We start from the raw sequence: 18,222 nt of genomic DNA on the forward strand, positions 1-18,222 counted from the left end.
TTCCCCCTAGCATCGTCTGTTACCACCCTCCTCCTTTGCCTCCTAAAACCTATTGTCTTCACAGATGTCAGTGGCCTGCCTAGATCAGCTCTAACAACCAACTCTGAAGTGCCCTTCACCTCCAAAACCCCAGACGCTGCTGTGTTATTGTTTATAACAGACACAGACTCATTCCCCCGTCAGACTGATATATTTAATTAGTTCCTTGAGGAAGCAGCACCTAGACACCAGGGAGAAAGAAACTGAAGCACGCAAGTCATGAGAGAAAGTCAATTGGCAACAATAATTTATCAAGAAAAAATTTTAAAAACAAATTATATTTGAGTTCAACTTAATATCATACAGAAGCAATGGATGATAAACACCCTTTTCTCAAAAGTCCTTTATTCTTAACCTCATCAATGACCACACTTTTACTTCTACTGAATCCCTTCACCACACCATGTAACAGGGCGCTTGCCAGGCCAACAGTGTCCCAACACAGAACTGCAGAAACACAGGCGCCAAGGTGCTCAGGCCTCTGCCGGGCCCTGCTCACTGCACCTCAGTGCCCATCAATCACATCCTTTCCTCTACAGTGAAATGTGCATGTGTGTGTGTGTGTGTGTGTGTGTGTGTCTGTGAATATATACATATATACATACACACACATATATTTGAATACAAAGACATAAACAAATACTTTTCCTCCTAATAACCACTTAATCAAAGTGATACCTGTTGGAGGGGAAATGTTCCCCAAAAACCTTCTAACTAAGTTGAGAGCTAATTATTGGACCAACGAGTACTACTCAAGGAAATATCTGACAAGTACTTGGCTCAATTGTTAGGCAGTAAATGTTGACAACTACAATTTATAATAAGCTAAGGAAGCTATTTGATTTATAGCCATTTCCATATCCTCCACCTAGAATAATCCTTTTTTTCTTAGAAACTAATACTTTAAGGAAAGAATTGAGCTATACCAATAGGGACAAAATGTCATTCTGGATTCTCCAAGTTTCTCAACTCTTCAGAGAACTGACAATAAGAACTTTGAAGGAAAATTAATGCTTGTACCAGGATTATTCCTTCTCCCTGCTCCAAACTCATTAGCTTAGAAACTTTCAAGATGTCGAAGCGATACCAGCTAAAAGTACCACTCTGCCCTTCCCACCCTACTGCCCAGTTCTGCCGAGTCAGAATGAACCCAGAGGAACATGACTTATACTAACCCATCTGGAAACTACCTGAGAAGCCATCATCCCTTAGAGGCCAGAAAGGAGTGCCCTATATAACCTCTCAATGTTCAAGTCTACCAATTTCTAGACATGTCTCTGACTTAATGGTAGTTTTCTTCCCTCCTATTTCAGATCATAACGGACAAGAGGAAGAGAAAGACATTCGTGAATAAAAAAAAACAATCTGTTTAGCTCTGCCGGGACTCATATTACATTTAATATGAATGTAAAAGCCTCAAGTCTAAGGGCTCAAGATCTGAAATTGCAACCGTTTTCTCTTCTCTTTGACAATCAGAGAAAGCTGTCGTCTTTTGAGTCCCATTAATGCTCCAGGTTCCGGAGTCTGTAAGCCTTCCAGTTAGGAAGGAAAGAAACACCTGAGAAGTCTGGGTTATGTAGCCCTCTGCCTTCAGCACTGCCTCCTATTGAAGAGCAAGGCATTCCTAGAAACAAACTCTGCATGTCTCACCCCAGACATGCTGTGGTGTTAGACCAATGAATCTGCAAAGTTTCTCCCTAGAATGGGAGGTACCTCAGATTTCCAGGTGGATTTAAATTGAAGAGAAAAAATAGCTATTATGCACACAGCAAACTGGTCCTCATCCCACGAATGTGTCTTCTACCGTTTAACCCTAGTACTAAGGTCTCTAAACAAGACAGATATTTCCTTAATTTGGCAAAATTTAAGTGGGATAAGGATCATTCGACTGTGTGCAACATTTCTATTTTTCCTTCTTGTGATGGTTAATTTGTGTCAACCTAACTCAGCCATGAGATGTCAAGATACCTGGACAAACATTATTTCTAAGTGTGTCTCTGAGAGTAATTTTTATAAGATTAATACCTGAATCAGTAACTGAATAAAGCAGATTTCCCTCCCTAATATGGGGGAGCCTCATCCAATCAGCTGAGAGCCTGAATAGAACAAAAAGGCTGATAGTCCTGCGAGGAGGAGCTCCACCTGCCTCGCTGCCTGAGTTGGTTCATCAGCCCTGTCCTGCCTTTGAACTCAAAGTAAAACATCAGCTCTTCTCGGGTTTCCAATCATCTGGCTTTTCAGCTACAACGTACTCCATCAACTCGCCTATGCTCAGGTGTTTGGAATCAAATTAGAATGCCACAGCTGTCTCTCAGAAAAATTGTGACACCCTGGAAAGATCTTGGAACCTCTTAGCCTCCGTATCACATGAGCAAATTCATTATAAATCCATACATGTATACACACAAGCACACACATATCCTACTAGTTCTGCTGCTTTATAAAACCCAAATATATTGCTTAACCTAAATTAACCTGAAGTCTGAGATGCCTCCTATTTTAGGAAGAAGCACTTCAGATACATAAAGTGGGAGGAGTCTGGGGACAGCAAAAAGTGAAGAAATTTTCAGATAATTTAGACTGTTACTAGCTATTCTGTGTGCTGAGAAAGTAAATCCCTATTCCAGCACTTTGTTTCCATCCTTCTAGGAAGCTACTGAGATCTTTTCTAGTTCTCTGGTTTTAAGTAAAAATACAAATGCCTGTCCTGGCATCTCCAGACACTTAACAGGCAGACAAAGCTTTCCAGGCTGTCACAATTTTTCTGAGACAGTTGAATAGTGGCCATTAAATATTCATAATATACCTCACACTCCCTCCAGCTTCTCACCTCCCCTCAAAAGCAATGTTTATTTGGAGGCTAGATTTCAATAGGCTTAGTTAATAGCTCACATTCTCCAAAGAAACAAACTCTACAGAGATATGACATGAGAGGCATATAAAAAAATCTTTTATTTCCTCTTGGCCCAACCTGAATCAGACCTTATGGACACACCTTTTACGGGCAGGCTATTAATTCAGCAGCCCACTTTTCTTTCTCTCTTCCCTCCCCTATCATCTACCACTAGAGATATCATCTATATCTCTAATCCCCTTCCCTAACCACCACCCCCCCCCCCAAATCAGAGTATAGTGCATGATATTCAACAAAAATAAAGACAGAAGCCAAGAAAGAGACTCTCTTAGAGGCTTTCTTGTTCTGATCATTCCAAACTATGACCAGACTAACAGTGCCTCTCTGTAACCCTTTTGGGTGTACCAACAGTACCCATCATTTCCCTTTGAGGTTTTGAGATTCTGAAGACATTTCTGATCTTTTCCAAATGCACCAAGCAGCATATGCGTGTAGATGGGACACTGTTAGGCTAAAAAAAGTAAGGCCTACCTCTCCTAGACCAGGCTGTTTTGAACATGATCACAATAATCAGTTTGATTAAGGATATGCAGAACCAAGCAAACAAAGGTTTCAGAGATGATCAAAGGGCTTAAAAAATTAAAGTAAGACAATGTAAAAATCTCAATTCCTAAATATCAATGAATTACTAAAAACAGTGAACAGAGCAGCAATGAAGGCATTCTATTTCTGTGAGGGAAATTATTTTAAAGTCCGCAGGACAAAAGACATAAACAGTGAGATGGGGACCATTAAAAAATGTCAGAACCAAAGATTTCAAACATGTGTCCTTTGCCTGTATGCTGCTCCACTCTTTCGAAAAAAGGAGCCAGAATTAGATTCCTACCAACAGAAGACCCCTAAGTCGCGGTGGCTGGTTTCTGCAGAAAGTGCACCTTTTGAAGTAGTCTTTAAAAACTAAATGAGAAACCCAGAGTATAATGATAAGCCACTTTCTCCTTCCCAATGTAATTTTTCTTTGATTTGCTGTCTGAGGGTTCAAAGTCATTAGTCTTAGATTTCTGAATTAATCTGACCTTAATTCATAGCTAATGTGGCCAAGAATATATGCTTTTGTATGATTAAAACAGAAAGACTTACATCAGTAGGACTTTTGGGCTCTGGTTCCACTGTATTTATCATAAAATACACTAATGATAGGATGGAGGCTGGACAAGGGAGTGAAAACATCTAATAAAGGGCAACATGGCAGATAGCAGGACCCTAGCTAGACTTTAAGGAACTAGTTCTATTCTGGCAGGGGGAACCCACATAATTAAGTTTCACACTTATAAAATTATCACTCTGATTCAGCAGTAAGAGGCATCTGGTTTTAGATACAATTCCGTCTATAGATGCTAACTTTAAATTTAAAGAAAACACTCTGCATTAATATTATGGGTTGGGGTTTCTTATACGATTTCTAACTCCACCGACTATTTTGTTTTTATACAATTCACAGCTATGGTAAGACTACCACAGCCCTGGCTCAGACGTGGTCTTTAGATTCAGAAAGTCCATCGGTCATGTAGCTGGTTGTCACTGCTAAATCTGTTGCTTGCAGAGGCCTCAGAGTTCTGGGTTTGCCAAGTAGAGTCCTCACCATTTAAGCTCTTCCTACATATAGGACATGTATCGTGCTGAAACAGAAAGATATCAGTCCATGTAAACAGCTTGACCTGAGAAGTTGTAGGTACTAACACTTAGAAAATCCTGAGAGTTGGCCAGTAAAAAACCAAAAAGGGTATGCATTCTCACACAGTGCACACTGGGCTCCGAGGTGTTTACACCAGGACATCCCCCAAACAGAACTTTAAAGGCAGAGAGACCTTGTAACAAGAGCTAACACATACCACCAACTGGAACTAACCAGAATCAGTGACCTGAGATGATCTAGAGCAGGGGCCAGAAAACTTTCTCTGTAAAGGGACAGGTAGTAAATATTTTAGGCTTTGCAGGCTAAATACCACCTGTGTCGCAACTACTCAGTGACGTCACATGAAAGTAGCCAGAGACAATTTGTAAACAAGTAAGCATAGCTGTGTTCCAATGAAACTTCACTTACAAAATCAGATGATAGGCCACAGTGACCTGTCGGCTATAGGTTTGCTAACCCCTAGTTATAGCCAAACAGTAATTTAAGAAACAGTAATGGTGTTATTAAGAGTTAGCCGGGGACTAAAATGTAATCTTCATTAACAATTAACTACACCCTTACACTGAAGCATTCCCCTGACAAGATGTGACTGGCATAGATGCCTGTCACAGATAAGAGTTGTCTGTACTCACCAGTTCCAACCACGGCACAATACAACTGCTGTGAAAGAAGTGGTTGCAGGGTAACTGCCGGACTTCCTCTTCAGCTGTGTAATCTTCTTTGCATACTGGACACTCTAAACCCATATCTGTTGGAGGAGGAAATGCCTTTTAAAGTAAACAAGCAACAAGAAGGAAGAAAATACTAGCCCGATTTCTTTAACAACCAAAGGAATGCATAAAGAAAAGACACAAGGGCATCCAAGGTGGAGGCAGATAGGAAGCATGAGCTTTATTTCAAAATGGGGTTCGTGGTAACAGACTGGGATTTGAAAAGGAGGACTGATGAATGTGCCTACTGATTGCATTCATCTGATAAGACCTACTTTTCCATGTAAAAGGTTGGAAGAAATAAACTAGGGCTTAGGCTAACTGTTAGGTAAAACAGGAACATCGTCCCAATGTGTGACAGACTTCTGGCAGTTTCTTCTTAGGACCTAACACTGGAAATCTGTCCACCACAATCGAGGGACTCATCTCAGTCATCTTAGCTGTTCCAGTTCAGTTTACCCTATTTTCCACATTAGGCATCCTCTTCCAACACGGTTGCCCAAAGCCCTCTGAACAAGCTGTAGTTAAAAACTGTACCAGCAGGTGGTGCTGCAGAACTGCAAAGCTCTAGGGCGGCTCCAAGTCCAGAGACAGGAAGCCCCCTTCTCCTAGGGCACCAGCCAGTCTATTTCCCCTGCAGGATCCGCTCTGTGTCCCACAGCGCTCAAGGCAGTTGGAGTAAGACTTTCCACTTAGTAGACGCACTGTTTCCTCTTCATTCCTACCACCTGTGGACTAATTCTAGCTGTTACTTCTTATGCCTCGTCTCCGGGAACAGCCTCCCAGGTCGGATCCCTACCCCAGGTCTTCAACTCTATAAATATATACACTTTGGGATCTGCTCATTTCCCCTTAGTACCAGCTCCATAGCATGCTCCAGTTCATCTTCACTTGGATTCCCAGCTGGTGCCTCAAAAATCAACAAATTCAAAATTCAAAATATTATATCGCCTCCTTACCAAACCAGGGCCTGTTAACAATCCCTCATTCCTGATAATGCCAGCACCACCTCTGTAGCTGCAAAGTTGCATTATCTTAGAATCATCTTTGACCTTTCCCCTCCTTCAATCAATTATGCAATCAGTGATGAATGCCTTTCTCTTCTGTATCTACCCTTTTCTGTCAGCCTTGTCACCATCGCCTGAACCCCACCTAGATGCTGCAACAGCCCCTCACATTTCTGTTTCTGCTTTCTTCCCCTTCCAATCTACTTTAGATACCACCTCCAAATTAATCTACTCTGCAGACCACTTAAATTCCCTTATCCCTCCATTTGAGGATCTACAAAACTTACCTCCCCTCAAAATATTCACCCCTCACTACTCTGCCACAGCTTCAATGTCCAGCATGACAAGATCTACGCTTCCTATCCAATCATACCTCCCAAACCAGATTCTATTTCAGGTCTGATAAGGTCAGACCTGATTCAGACACTATATCCATGCGAACATTTGTACATTGGTTCATACTTTTCCTGAAATAGAATGACCTCTCTAAGGAGGCCCGTCCTACCTTTAAAATCTGACTCTAAATGTGTGGGGAAAGAAACTCCCAGTCCAAAGTAATGTCCTTTATCACTAAATTCCTCCAATGTTATAAATAAAATATCTATTCCTAATGTACCTAACTATAGAGTTGATATAAAACCAATTCCCAGCCTCTCATTTATATCTTTTCCTATCTCCCCAGAGTCAGGAAGTAGCATCTGCTCAACAGTATTTTTTACACTGTTGTCTAATTATTTGGAGAGTTTTGCTTCCCCTGGTAAATTCTTCAAGAAATCAAGTCTTATGCATCTTTGTACCACATGGTAATTGCTCATGGTACCTAATGAAGAGTAGGTACCTTCCTTACACGGCACCATGGTAGGAATTTGAAGAGTGCCATAGGTTCACTTGAAGATCCTTAGTACAGGAAGTGCTGGGATTGTAAACAGAAGATGACGGAAACTGAACCTACCAACTTGTTCCTGAGTTACTGTCACTGTTGGAAGGGATGTGATCTTTTCCTTGTCAGCTGGGGGAGGCCCCGTGTTTTCCAGCTGTCCTAAAAGCTACAAAAAAAGAAAAAGAAGTGGTGAACATCTAACTATCCCTGGGTAACGAGTTGCTCTAGCCAGAACAAACAGTGCAGATATTAGAAGTGTTAGTTGCTCTTACTTCCGTAAAGGCTCTGAGAGGCACAGGTTTCCTCTTACTGCCGCCATAACACTCATGATTGCTTTACAATTTCAGAGACATCTGTGTAAGTCTACAGACAGACCCGATCATTGCAAGGCCCGCCTTTGGGCACAAAGCAACGTTAGAGGCAGCAAAAGGGTTGTGACATCATGAATAAAACTAAAGCTTAACACAAAGTAATGCTTAACTGATCCAAAAACTTCATGCTGCTGGAAGGAAGAAAAGGGTGGGAGTATGGAAAGTAGCATAAGGTAAGCCAAGAAATTGGTAAATACTGCCTATAAGATTTGGATATAAACAACATGCTTTCTATTCTCAGCAATCCACAAGGGAAATGAAAAAACCAATTAAATTAAAATTAACATTAACAAGTGGAAACAATTATCCATGGCATGGGAGTATCTTTTTCTCTGCTTCCTTGCCCTACTTGCTCCATCTGGCAGAAATCCCTGCTTCAGCACATGAGACCTTCCTTTTTTTGTGAAGTAACTTGAAAATAGGATCCTTACAGGCCTGAACAAGAGGCCAAAAATACAAAATACTGTTTAAGAAAAGGCTTTTTTTAACTGATTTTTTTTTTTTTTTTTGAGAGGAAGGGAGAGACAGAGACCATCAACTTGTTGCTTCACTTATTTATGCATTCACTGGCTGATTCTTGCATGTGCCCTGACTGAGGATCAAACCCACAACCCCGGAGAGTACGGCAACGATGTTCTCTGAGCTAACCAGCCAGGGCAAAAAATCTTTTCTTCCTATGGAGGTGAAGCGAACTTCAAAAAAGGTCTTAAGATCTAGAAGATACATGGGTACTGAGCTAAACCAGCAAATCATTAGTAAAATGCAAACCCACAAGCTCAAAATATTAGGGAACGCAGAGTGACTGCCATTTCAGAAAGTAGCAGAAGGAGAGCAGGAAGCCTGTGGAACCATGAGACACACTGAACAGACACCTTCAACAGGCAGCTCCTCACCTGGGTGACAATGGCATCAAGCCCTGTTTGACCCCAGGCATAGTCCCCAGGGTTGGAGTGCAGCATCCCGCTCCTATACATGAGATGAGACAGACAGCATTAGATGACGTGACCAGGCTCCGCCTTACACCACAGAAACACTGGCAGAGGGATCCTGCTCTCTCAGACCTGCAAAGTCACTAGTTCTCTAAAATCAAGTGGCAAAAAAGTTCTCAGTATTTCCAAGGTCAAACAGATTATCCAGATAGTCTCCCATTCTCTAGGAATTTTTCCTAAACTGAATGGAATAAAATGTAAAGCCACTTGAAATACCACATGACACACAAGAACAAAAGGATTCATTGCCTGTTGGTTAAGAAAAGTTGATCTTCTCTGTGCCCACTTACATTAAACATAGATGGAGCAGCTTTCTAAGAGTTTTTCCCTCATGACTGGACAAAATCTGGAACAGACCTCACCCGTGGTTCTGAACAATGAGGAGCTTTCAAGTAGAAGCAGCCATCGCAGTCTCTCTGAACCACAACTTAAAACAATACAAAAGAGATTTGGCAGTATCTCTCTGTGGAGCTGCTGGTGCATGGCCCTGGTTGACGGAGGGAATATGTTTAGAGAAACTAGAGGTTAGAAAATAGAATAACTGTGTGGATGAACTGAGGTCACTCTAAGCAAAGAAAGGCTTTTGGGGGCAGAGCCAGAAGTAGCAAAATAATTGTCCAGACAACACCAACCATATGTAAGTGTCACTCTGATACTGAATTATAGTCTTGCTTCTTCTGATGAACCTTCTTACTTAGAAAAAGGCATTATGTTTTCAATTTCAGAGATTCTTAAGGAATAAAATCTTCCCATATGATTAGGAGAAACCCACAAATCAGACAGTTACCAAGCCTGGCAGGAACCTACTCATTCCCCACCTCAACACACTCCAGAATCAGACACATCCAATGCCCAGACAACCTGGGGACCAGAATGACCCTTGTGAGCCTGAACAAAAAATTAAGTTCTAATTCACCCTAGCCGGTTTGGCTCAGAAGATAGAGCATCAGCCTATGGACCAAAGGGTCCCGGGCTCAATTCTGGTCAAGGGCATGTACCTTGGGTTGCAGGCTCCTCCCCAGCTCGAGCCCTGGTCAGGGGCGTGCAGGAGGCAACCAATTGATGTGTTTCTCTCACATTACTATTTCTTTCTGTCTTTCCCTCTCTTCCACTCTCTCTAAATATCAGTAAAAAAAAAAATCCTTGGGTGAGGATAAATAAATAAAGTATTTTTAAAAAAAGCTCTAATTAAGTTTGAGCTCAGCAAATAATGGCAGCCTGCCAGCCTGCCAATCGCATCTGTATATTCACCTATGAAGCTCTTTCTTTTTCTTACCATGGCACAGATACTAAAGTTAGCTAAAATGATGCTACTCCAACAGAATAAAAAAGGCAATTAGTTACTTACCAGGTAAAAGGGGATCCACCAGGAACTGCAGAATTTGCAAAGAACCCTGCAAAGATCTGTTGTATTATTCTGTTGGAAAAGAAAAAGTTAGGTAAGACAACAGACTACTGAAAGTACTCTACAAATATCCATGGCTGACCAATCAATCCCACCTATCCCTTCTCCAAGCCACTATGGCTTTTCACTATTATCTTTATACTACAGGCCCAGAACACGAAATTTATGCACGGGGGCGGAGGGGGCCGCCTCAGATTGGCCTGCACCCTTTCGCAGTTTGGGAGCCATCGGGGGATGTCCAACTGATGGCTTAGGCCCGCTCCCCACAGAGAGCGGGCCTAAGCCGGCAGTCGGACATCCTTAGCGCTGCCGCAGAGGCGAGAAAAGCTCCTGCCATCGCCGCTGCACTTGCCAGCCGTGAGCCTGGCTTCTGGCTGAGCGGTGCTCCCCCTGTAGGAGTTCAAAGACCACCAGGGGGCAGCTCCTGCATTGAGCGTCTGCCCCCTGGTGGTCAGTGTGTATCATAGCGAATGGTCATTCTGCTGTTTGGTCGATTTGCATATTAGCCTTTTATTATACAGGACTAGAGGCCCAGTGCACAAAAATCGTGCATGGGGGGGGGGGGCTCCCTCAGCCCAGCCTGCACCCTCTACAATTGGGGACCCCTTGGGGGTTGTCTGACTTCTGGTTTAGGCCCAATCCATGGGATTGGGCCTAAACTGGCAGTCAGACATCCCTCTTGCAATCTGGGAACGCTGGCTCCTAATTGCTCACCTGCCTGCCTGCCTGATCACCCCTAACCCCTCTGCCTGCCTGCCTGCCTGATTGCCCCTAACCCCTCTGCCTGCCTGCCTAATCACCCCTAACCTCTCTGCCTGCCTGCCTGATTGCCCCTAATCACCTCTGCCTGCTTGCCTGAGCACCCCTAACTGCTCCCATACCGGCCTAATCGGCTCTAACTGCCCTCTCCTGCTGGCCTGATAGTTCCCAACTGCTCTCCCCTGCCTGTCTGGTCACCCCTAACTGCCCTCCCCTGCGGGCCTGATCGCCCCTAACTGCCCTCCCCTGCCGGCCTGGTCTCCCCTAACTGCCCTCCCCTGCCAGCCTGACCGCCAACTGCCCTCCCCTGACGGCCTGGTCGCCCCCAACTGCCATCCCCTGACAGCCTGATTGCCTCTAACTGCCTCTGCCTCGGCCCCCACCACCATGGCTTTGTCCAGAAGGAAGTCGGACGTCCAGAAGAGGGCTGGTTGACCCGGTCTAATGTGCATATTAACCTTTTATTAGTATAGATTATATAGGATAGGATTGCTTAAATGCAGGGAAAAGCCTTTTTCAGCAAGAGGAGATGCTGTTGGCAGACAAAAACACTGGACTGATAGTCAGCCATATGCACTATACTGCCAAACCGGTCATTAAAAAATTGAACCGCTTTCTTACACCTTACACCAAACAGCTGTTGCCCTTAAAACTCCTCCTCAGCCCCACTTTAGGTTCTGCCTTCATAGTTCACCCAGATTAGGTTCTGATTGGTTGGTTTCTATGCCAGTCAGCATCAAAACCTCCCCCTCCTAGGCAGCCATTGGCTACTGACACTTCACCCAGACTTGGTTCTGATTGATCGGTTTCTATGCCAGTCAGCGTCTCTGGGCCTATCTCTGGGCCTGATCAAAGGGCAGGGCTGATCAGCAGCCCCGCAGAGGCCCGGAGAGAAACAGAGATGGAGAGAAACAGAGACCCGGCTGCTGGTGAAGCCCAGAGAGAAAGAGAGAGGCAATGGCTGATCAACAGCTGCCACTGAGGTTGCAGATCAGACCCTGCCTCTCTCTCTGCAGGCCTCTCTCCGGGCCTAATCCGCAGCCCCCTCGGCAGTCAGTGTTAGGTCGAGCCTTAGGTCGTTACAGATCCTGGCTCGATAGATAGATAGATAGACAGATAGATAGATAGACAGACAGATAGATATTTGGCAGACACTACCTTAACCAAATGGTCAAACTTAACATTAGCCATGATAAAACAAGCTGATATCTTGTGTCCCTTAGTTGTGATACACTGAGAAGGGTACATCATTTATTTGGTATCCTTGCCCAGATATTTAATCTGAATAAAGACACAAACAAACCCAAATAAACAGACATCTTAAAACAAAATAAAAAACTAGCCTTGATTCCTAAGACTAAGGAGGGTCAGATGTGGGTTTTCCAGGTGACAGCATGAACTAGAACCCTAGTCACCAGCTAGCATTAACATGTAATACATGTAAGCAAATAAGCCTGCAGATGATTCCAGTCCTTTGGTCCTAGACATAATACAGCTGAGGCAAACTATCTCCCCATTCCCTATCCAAATTCCTGACCCAAAGAAACTGTGAGAGATAATACATAATTACCGATTCAAATCATCAAGTTTTAGAGTAGTTTCTTATGCAGTAACAGATTACTAATATAGATTCTAATAAGGCAGGATCTCAATTTTCCTCAGCAGTACCTGATAGGGTTATTCAAAACATTAAATCAGCTAATGAATGCCAAGCCTGGCACAGTATGCTTCCTGAATGCTAGTTAATAATATAACTTCAATTTGCAGAGTTAGAACTATGGTGGAGGAATGCATAAGGGCTTTGAGGAGAGCACAAAGAAAATGCATTTGATACAGTCTTGAGGGTCATGGGAGACTTCCTGAATTCAGTAAAGACTGATTTAATTGGGTCAAAAAAGCAGTGGAGGTATTTCAGACAGAGAAAACAGATTAAGCAAAGATACAGAAGCATGAAACAGCATGATAACTGTAAGTTTTGTATTGCAGCAATAAAAGCAAAAGCACCAGGAAAGAAGGCTGCAGAGCTTGGGAGGATTCAAAAACAGAAGGCTTTGTATATTGGGTTATGGACCCTGTGCGAATGGACTTTAAGCAGGGAAGTGATGGCACAGATTTGAAAATGTAGGTAGATAGCCAAAGCCAGTTTGGCTCAGTGGACAGAGCGTCGGCCTGCGGACTGAAGGGTCGCAGGTTCGATTCCGGTCAAGGGCATGTGCATGGGTTGCGGGCGCATCCCCAGTGGGGGATGTGCAGGAGGCAGCTGATCGATGTTTCTCTCTCATCGATGTTTCTGGCTCTCTATCTCTCTCCCTTCCTCTCTGTGGAAAATCAATAAAATATATTTAAAAAAAAAAAAAAGAAAGAAAATGTAGGTAGATAATCCTGCAAGGATATTACGGACGTGATTTAAGAATGATAAAGCTTTAGCCCTGACCGGTTGCTCAGTGGTTAGAGTGCCGGCTTGCAGACTGAAGAGTCTCTGGTTCAATTCCCAGTCAAGGGCACAAACCTCAGTTGCAAGTTGCCCAGCCCTGGTAGGGGTGCGTGCAGGAGGCAACCAATCAGTGTGTCTCTCACACATCACATCAATGTTTCTCTCTCTCTATCTATCTCTCTCTCCCCCCCTCCCTCCTTCCCTTGCTCCCTCCCTTCCACTCTCTAGAAAAGGAATAAAAAAAAAATTCTCAGGTGAGGATTAAAAAAAAGAAGGATAAAACTTTAAAAGAGACAGAAGAGTTAGGAATCTAATGCAGTAGTGCAGGCATGCAAAAGATGTGGATGTGTGCCCAGGCTTTGTGGCTCAATGGCTGAGTGTCGACCCATACACCAAGAGTATGGTGATTTGATTCTCAGAGCACATGCCTGGGCTACAGGTCAGTCCCTAGTAGGGGGAGTGCAGGAGGTTTTTGTCTCTCTCTCCCCCTCTCCCTTCCTCTCTCTCTAAAAAAAATCAATACAAATGTATTTTTTAAAAATAAAAGAAATAAAAATGTGTGGATGTGAACTAGGGGGGAATGGTTAGACAATATAGAAGTTGAGAAATAGGAAATAAAAATTAGAAAGACTTAATGACTGGATATGTGTCTATGAGAGGGCTGGGTGAGACAAAGATAGGATTCTAGGTCAATGCCTGGGTTTCTAAACTGGGTAGAAAGTTGTACCTCCAATTAAAATCAGAAATTAAAAAAAAAGATCCGATTTGGAAGAAAAATTTAGTTTCCATCTTCCTGAGTTTGGAGTATCTATGGAACATCCAGATGGAAATGTCTAACAAGAGGTTATATATTCAAGTCTTAAATGAGGGGAAAAGGTAAAGACAGAAATACAGAGCGGGGCGTCTTTAGTGTCTAGGTCAGGGGTCCTCAAACTATGGCCTGCGGGCCACATGCAGCCCGCCGAAAACATTTATCTGGCCCGCCGGGTGTTTTTGCCGCCGCTGTGTGCATAGGAATTTGTTCATAGTTTTTTTTTTAAACTATAGTCCGGCCCTCCAACGGTCTGAGGGACAGTGAACTGGCCCCCTGTTTAAAAAGTTTGAGGACCCCTGGCTAGGTAATTGTTAGAACTACAAGAGAACCTGAGGACGCCGGAGCTTACAGAGCAGCGGTTCTCCCCCAGGGACATTACTGCTCCCAGGGCAGTGTCTGCAGGGTGGGGTGAGGATGTGGTTCCTGCATGTAGTAAGGGAAGGGCCACTGATGCTGCTAAACATACTACCATGTACAGATAGCTCCATACAAAGAATTATCCAGCCCAAAATGCCAATAGTCCCAAAGTTAAGAAACCCCATTGTAGCATAAGAGGAAAAGCAGAATAAAGGAAACATCTTGGGAAAACAAGTATTTAGTAAGTATCCAGAAGAAGGAAGTCAGAGAAGAGGTAAATTTTAAAAATGTAATATGGAAGTCAGAAGTAGAGAATTTCAAGAGGGGGAAAAGACCAAAATTATTGAGTTCAGTGAATTAGGCCCACACAATAAAAATTTTAAGTAGCCACTGAGTTTGTATCTAGAAGGACACCATGGATTTTAGTGAGAGGAGGGCCAGACTATAGGAGTATAGGAATAATGAGAGATGAGAAATTTTTATTGAAAAGTGGAGGAAGTGAGATTGGGTAGTAACTAAAGTAGTGGTTCTCAACTTTGGCTACAATCAGAATAACCTCAGCAGCTTTTAAAAATGACCCATGCTGCCTCAGCCGGTGTGGCTCAGTAGATAGAGCATCAGCCTGTGGATTGAAGGGTCCTGGGTTCGATTCCAGTGGACACATGCCCGGGGTTGTGGGCTCAATCCCCAGTAGGGGGTGTCCAGCACTCAAAACGATTTTTTTAAAAAATATTTTATTGATTTTTTACAGAGAGGAAGGGAGAGGATTAGAGAGTTAGAAACATCAATGAGAGAGAAACATCAATCAGCCGCCTCCTGCACACCCCCCAATGGTGATGTGCCCACAACCAAGGCACATGCCCTTGACCGGAATCGAACCTGGGACCCTTCAGTCCGCAGGCTCTATCCACTGAGCAAAACCGGTTAGGCGAGTTGTTAACTTTTAATGTAAACTGAGATAACCACATGTGGCTAGTGGCTGTTGTATCAGATAGTACAGTTCTAGATTCAGATATCCCTGGGTTCAAGTCCTGGATCTACCACTGATCCCGTTTTCATTTCTGTGAGTCTTATTATTACGTAAAATGAGAATAACAATAGCAGCTACTAATTCATATGGGTTAGATGAGATAAGCTGATAAAGTACGAACACAATCCTATGCATAAGGAAAATATTTTTTTAAATTGTTTATTGTCCCTAGTAAATGGGATCCAGGAGATAAGGAGCCACCACGCAATGGTGTGACTCACATGTATCCCCAGTGTCTAGTACAAATGCTGTAGCATAAAAGACTCAATAGACATTTGTTGCATGACTGTTTTTGGCAGTCACAAGATTCTATGTTTATTCCTATTAAATTTCATATCAAGTCCATTGCTCCAATCTGCTGAGGTCTCTTTGAATCCTAATGTTATCCAATATATTGATATCCCTTTCATTTGCTTCTGAATTTTTGATAAACCTATATTAATCTGAGACACTAATAAAAATGTTAGCCAGAGACCTATATCATTAGTTTTATTACCCTTTAGCTATTCATCATTTGTTACATGGTATGAGTTGAGTATAGACATTCAATTTAGCTTCATTTTCACTCTGTTTATATACCTCCATCTTGTCCACAAAGGTAGTAAGTATGAGACCCTGATAAAGATTAGATTAAGGCAATATGTCTTTCATTGCAACTGCCCTTAAAAAGAACTTAAAACAACTGTGCACTCACCCTTCAATTGCTGGGGATCTATCAGGACGAGTGCTTCCTTGCGCTCTGTATCTCCGAGTCATTGGCAACCGTGGAGGTCGACTTGGTCCCCAGAAGTCAGTGTGAGTTTGGTGACCTCTCTCATTGGCTCTATTATCTTGGTCCAGTGCATTGCTACTTAGAAATGGTCTAAAATCTTGTATAATCATCGTGTGGTCCAAATTGCGCCAGAACTAATAAAAAACAGAAATAAACTACATTATAGTTTTAAGAACAGGAAAAAGAGGAAACAGGAAGAAATATTGAAAAAAGAAAGGAATAATTTTTATACTTCAAAATTCAGCAGCTCAAACTAAGGTATAGGTTTCCCCAATTTTATGAAGCGAAGTTTTTCAAGGGCATGAACAGGGAAGGGGGGAAACTTAGATACTGTGAAATTTAATTTCCTTCATACAGAAACAACAGGCCAACGGCTGAACTCCTTTCTTAACAATGAACTCATATCCACATGCCTCTGACCAGTTACACCCCCTCCTGAAATAAAAGCATGAGACAAAGGTGATCATAGACTTTTGTCCTAAGCACAGTCAATCATTTAGATCAACATTATAATTCTGTGTTTTAATGACATCCACATTTTCACTACAGGATAATCGAAGATTTAAATAAAACAGATGTATTTACACACTTGTAATAAAGCACCATCAGCCCTAGCCAGTTTGGCTCAGTGGACAGAGCATCGACCTGCAGACTGAAGGGTCCCAGGTTCGATTCCGGTAAAGGGCATGTACCTTGGTTGCAGACTCCTCCCAGCCCAGCCCAGGCCCTGGTCTGGGCACGTGCAGGAGGCAACCTATTGATGTGTCTCTCTCACATCAATATTTCTCTCTGTCTTTCCTTCTCTCGTCCACTCTCTCTAAAAATCAATGGAAATATATCCTCGGGTGAGAATTAACAAAACAAACAAACAAAAAAAGCACCATCACCACAAAGTGGAGACAGATATCTATAAAACACTTCTCTTGACCTAGACGCTGCATCAGAAAGGGGCAGTGTCAGAGTTGTGTCAAAGCAGTGCAGAAACATCAGGTAAGACCATTCTTGTAAATACTATTATCATTAAAAGGATGTTGGTGGTGGTGAGGTGGGGGGGGAAGGGGGGGAGTGCCTGTTGGGTTTGACCAAAGAATCACTAAACAAAGAGTGAATGAAAAAACAAATCACTTCTTTTTTTTTTTTTTTTTAATATATATTTTATTGATTTTTTACAGAGAGGAAGGGAGAGAGATAGAATAGAGAGAGTTAGAAACATCGATGAGAGAGAAACATCGATCAGCTGCCTCCTGCACATCTCCTATTGGGGATGTGCCCACAACCCAGGTACATGCCCTTGACCGGAATCGAACCTGGGACCTTTCAGTCCGCAGGCCGACGCTCTATCCACTGAGCCAAACCGGTTTCGGCCAAATCACTTCTGAAATAACTTTATTTATCTGTACAACAGGTATTTTGAGAGTTCCACAGAATACTACTTACTTTACTCCACCCAAGTATATAACCCCAGTCATATTCAGGTCTCTTTGTTTTGTTTTTAAAGTTTAAATGAAACAAAAAAATTAATATCCTATATAATCCTATATACTAAAAGGCTAATATGCAAATAGACTGAATGTGGGAAAAACCGAACAACTGGTTGCTATGACATGCACTGACCACCAGGGGGCACGCGTGGACCATGGCGGGCGTTGGCAGCAGGCAGTAGAGGGCGAAGCATGGCAGGATGGTGGAGCAGGTGAGCGGGGGCGTCAGAGCAAGGTGGGGTGCCGGTAACTGTCACTGGGGCGAGCCTTTGGTGGTTACTAAAAATTCTTTGCTCCCCCATGCCGTGGTCCCGCCCAGTGCTCACACCTGCTGCTGGCGCCGGCCCTGCTCGCACCCGCAGCCGGCGCTGGCCCTGCTTGCACCCACTGTCGGCAACCAGCACTGGTCCCAATCACTCAGTGCCATCAGCAGGTGCGAGCAGGGCCGGGACCGTCAGCCCGTGGGAGCGGCGGTGGCAGGGATGGGGCTGCCGGCAGGCAGGGGACCAGGGGCAGCGGGGCCATGGGAGGAGGGGACAGGCAGGGGTGCGGAGGATGGGCCAAGAACCACCCCTGTGCCCACCGCAGCCTCATGGCCCACAGTTCCTTTCAAGGTGCACGAAT

The 18,222-nt window shown here is 43.4% G+C and overlaps 1 protein-coding gene across 6 annotated transcripts in view; it reads right to left on the reverse strand.

Moving 5' to 3' along the window:
• Positions 1–269: 269 nt before the first annotated feature.
• Positions 270–18,222, reverse strand: part of RNF115 (ring finger protein 115) — a 71,454-nt gene continuing 53,501 nt past the window's right edge. For all 6 annotated transcript variants that reach the window (XM_036342534.1, XM_036342531.1, XM_036342537.1 and 3 more), the window contains 6 exons: positions 16,040–16,251; positions 9,895–9,963; positions 8,451–8,523; positions 7,259–7,352; positions 5,222–5,337; positions 270–4,572 (listed from right to left, as the gene is read on the reverse strand). In XM_036342534.1, the coding sequence (XP_036198427.1) occupies positions 4,441–4,572; positions 5,222–5,337; positions 7,259–7,352; positions 8,451–8,523; positions 9,895–9,963; positions 16,040–16,251 (696 nt within the window). In that variant the 3' untranslated portion in view covers positions 270–4,440. The remainder of the gene's footprint in view (positions 4,573–5,221; positions 5,338–7,258; positions 7,353–8,450; positions 8,524–9,894; positions 9,964–16,039; positions 16,252–18,222) is intronic.

This window comes from Myotis myotis, unplaced genomic scaffold, assembly GCF_014108235.1.
Source record: "Myotis myotis isolate mMyoMyo1 unplaced genomic scaffold, mMyoMyo1.p scaffold_m19_p_18, whole genome shotgun sequence".
In the NCBI taxonomy this organism is placed as follows: Eukaryota; Metazoa; Chordata; class Mammalia; order Chiroptera; family Vespertilionidae; genus Myotis; species Myotis myotis.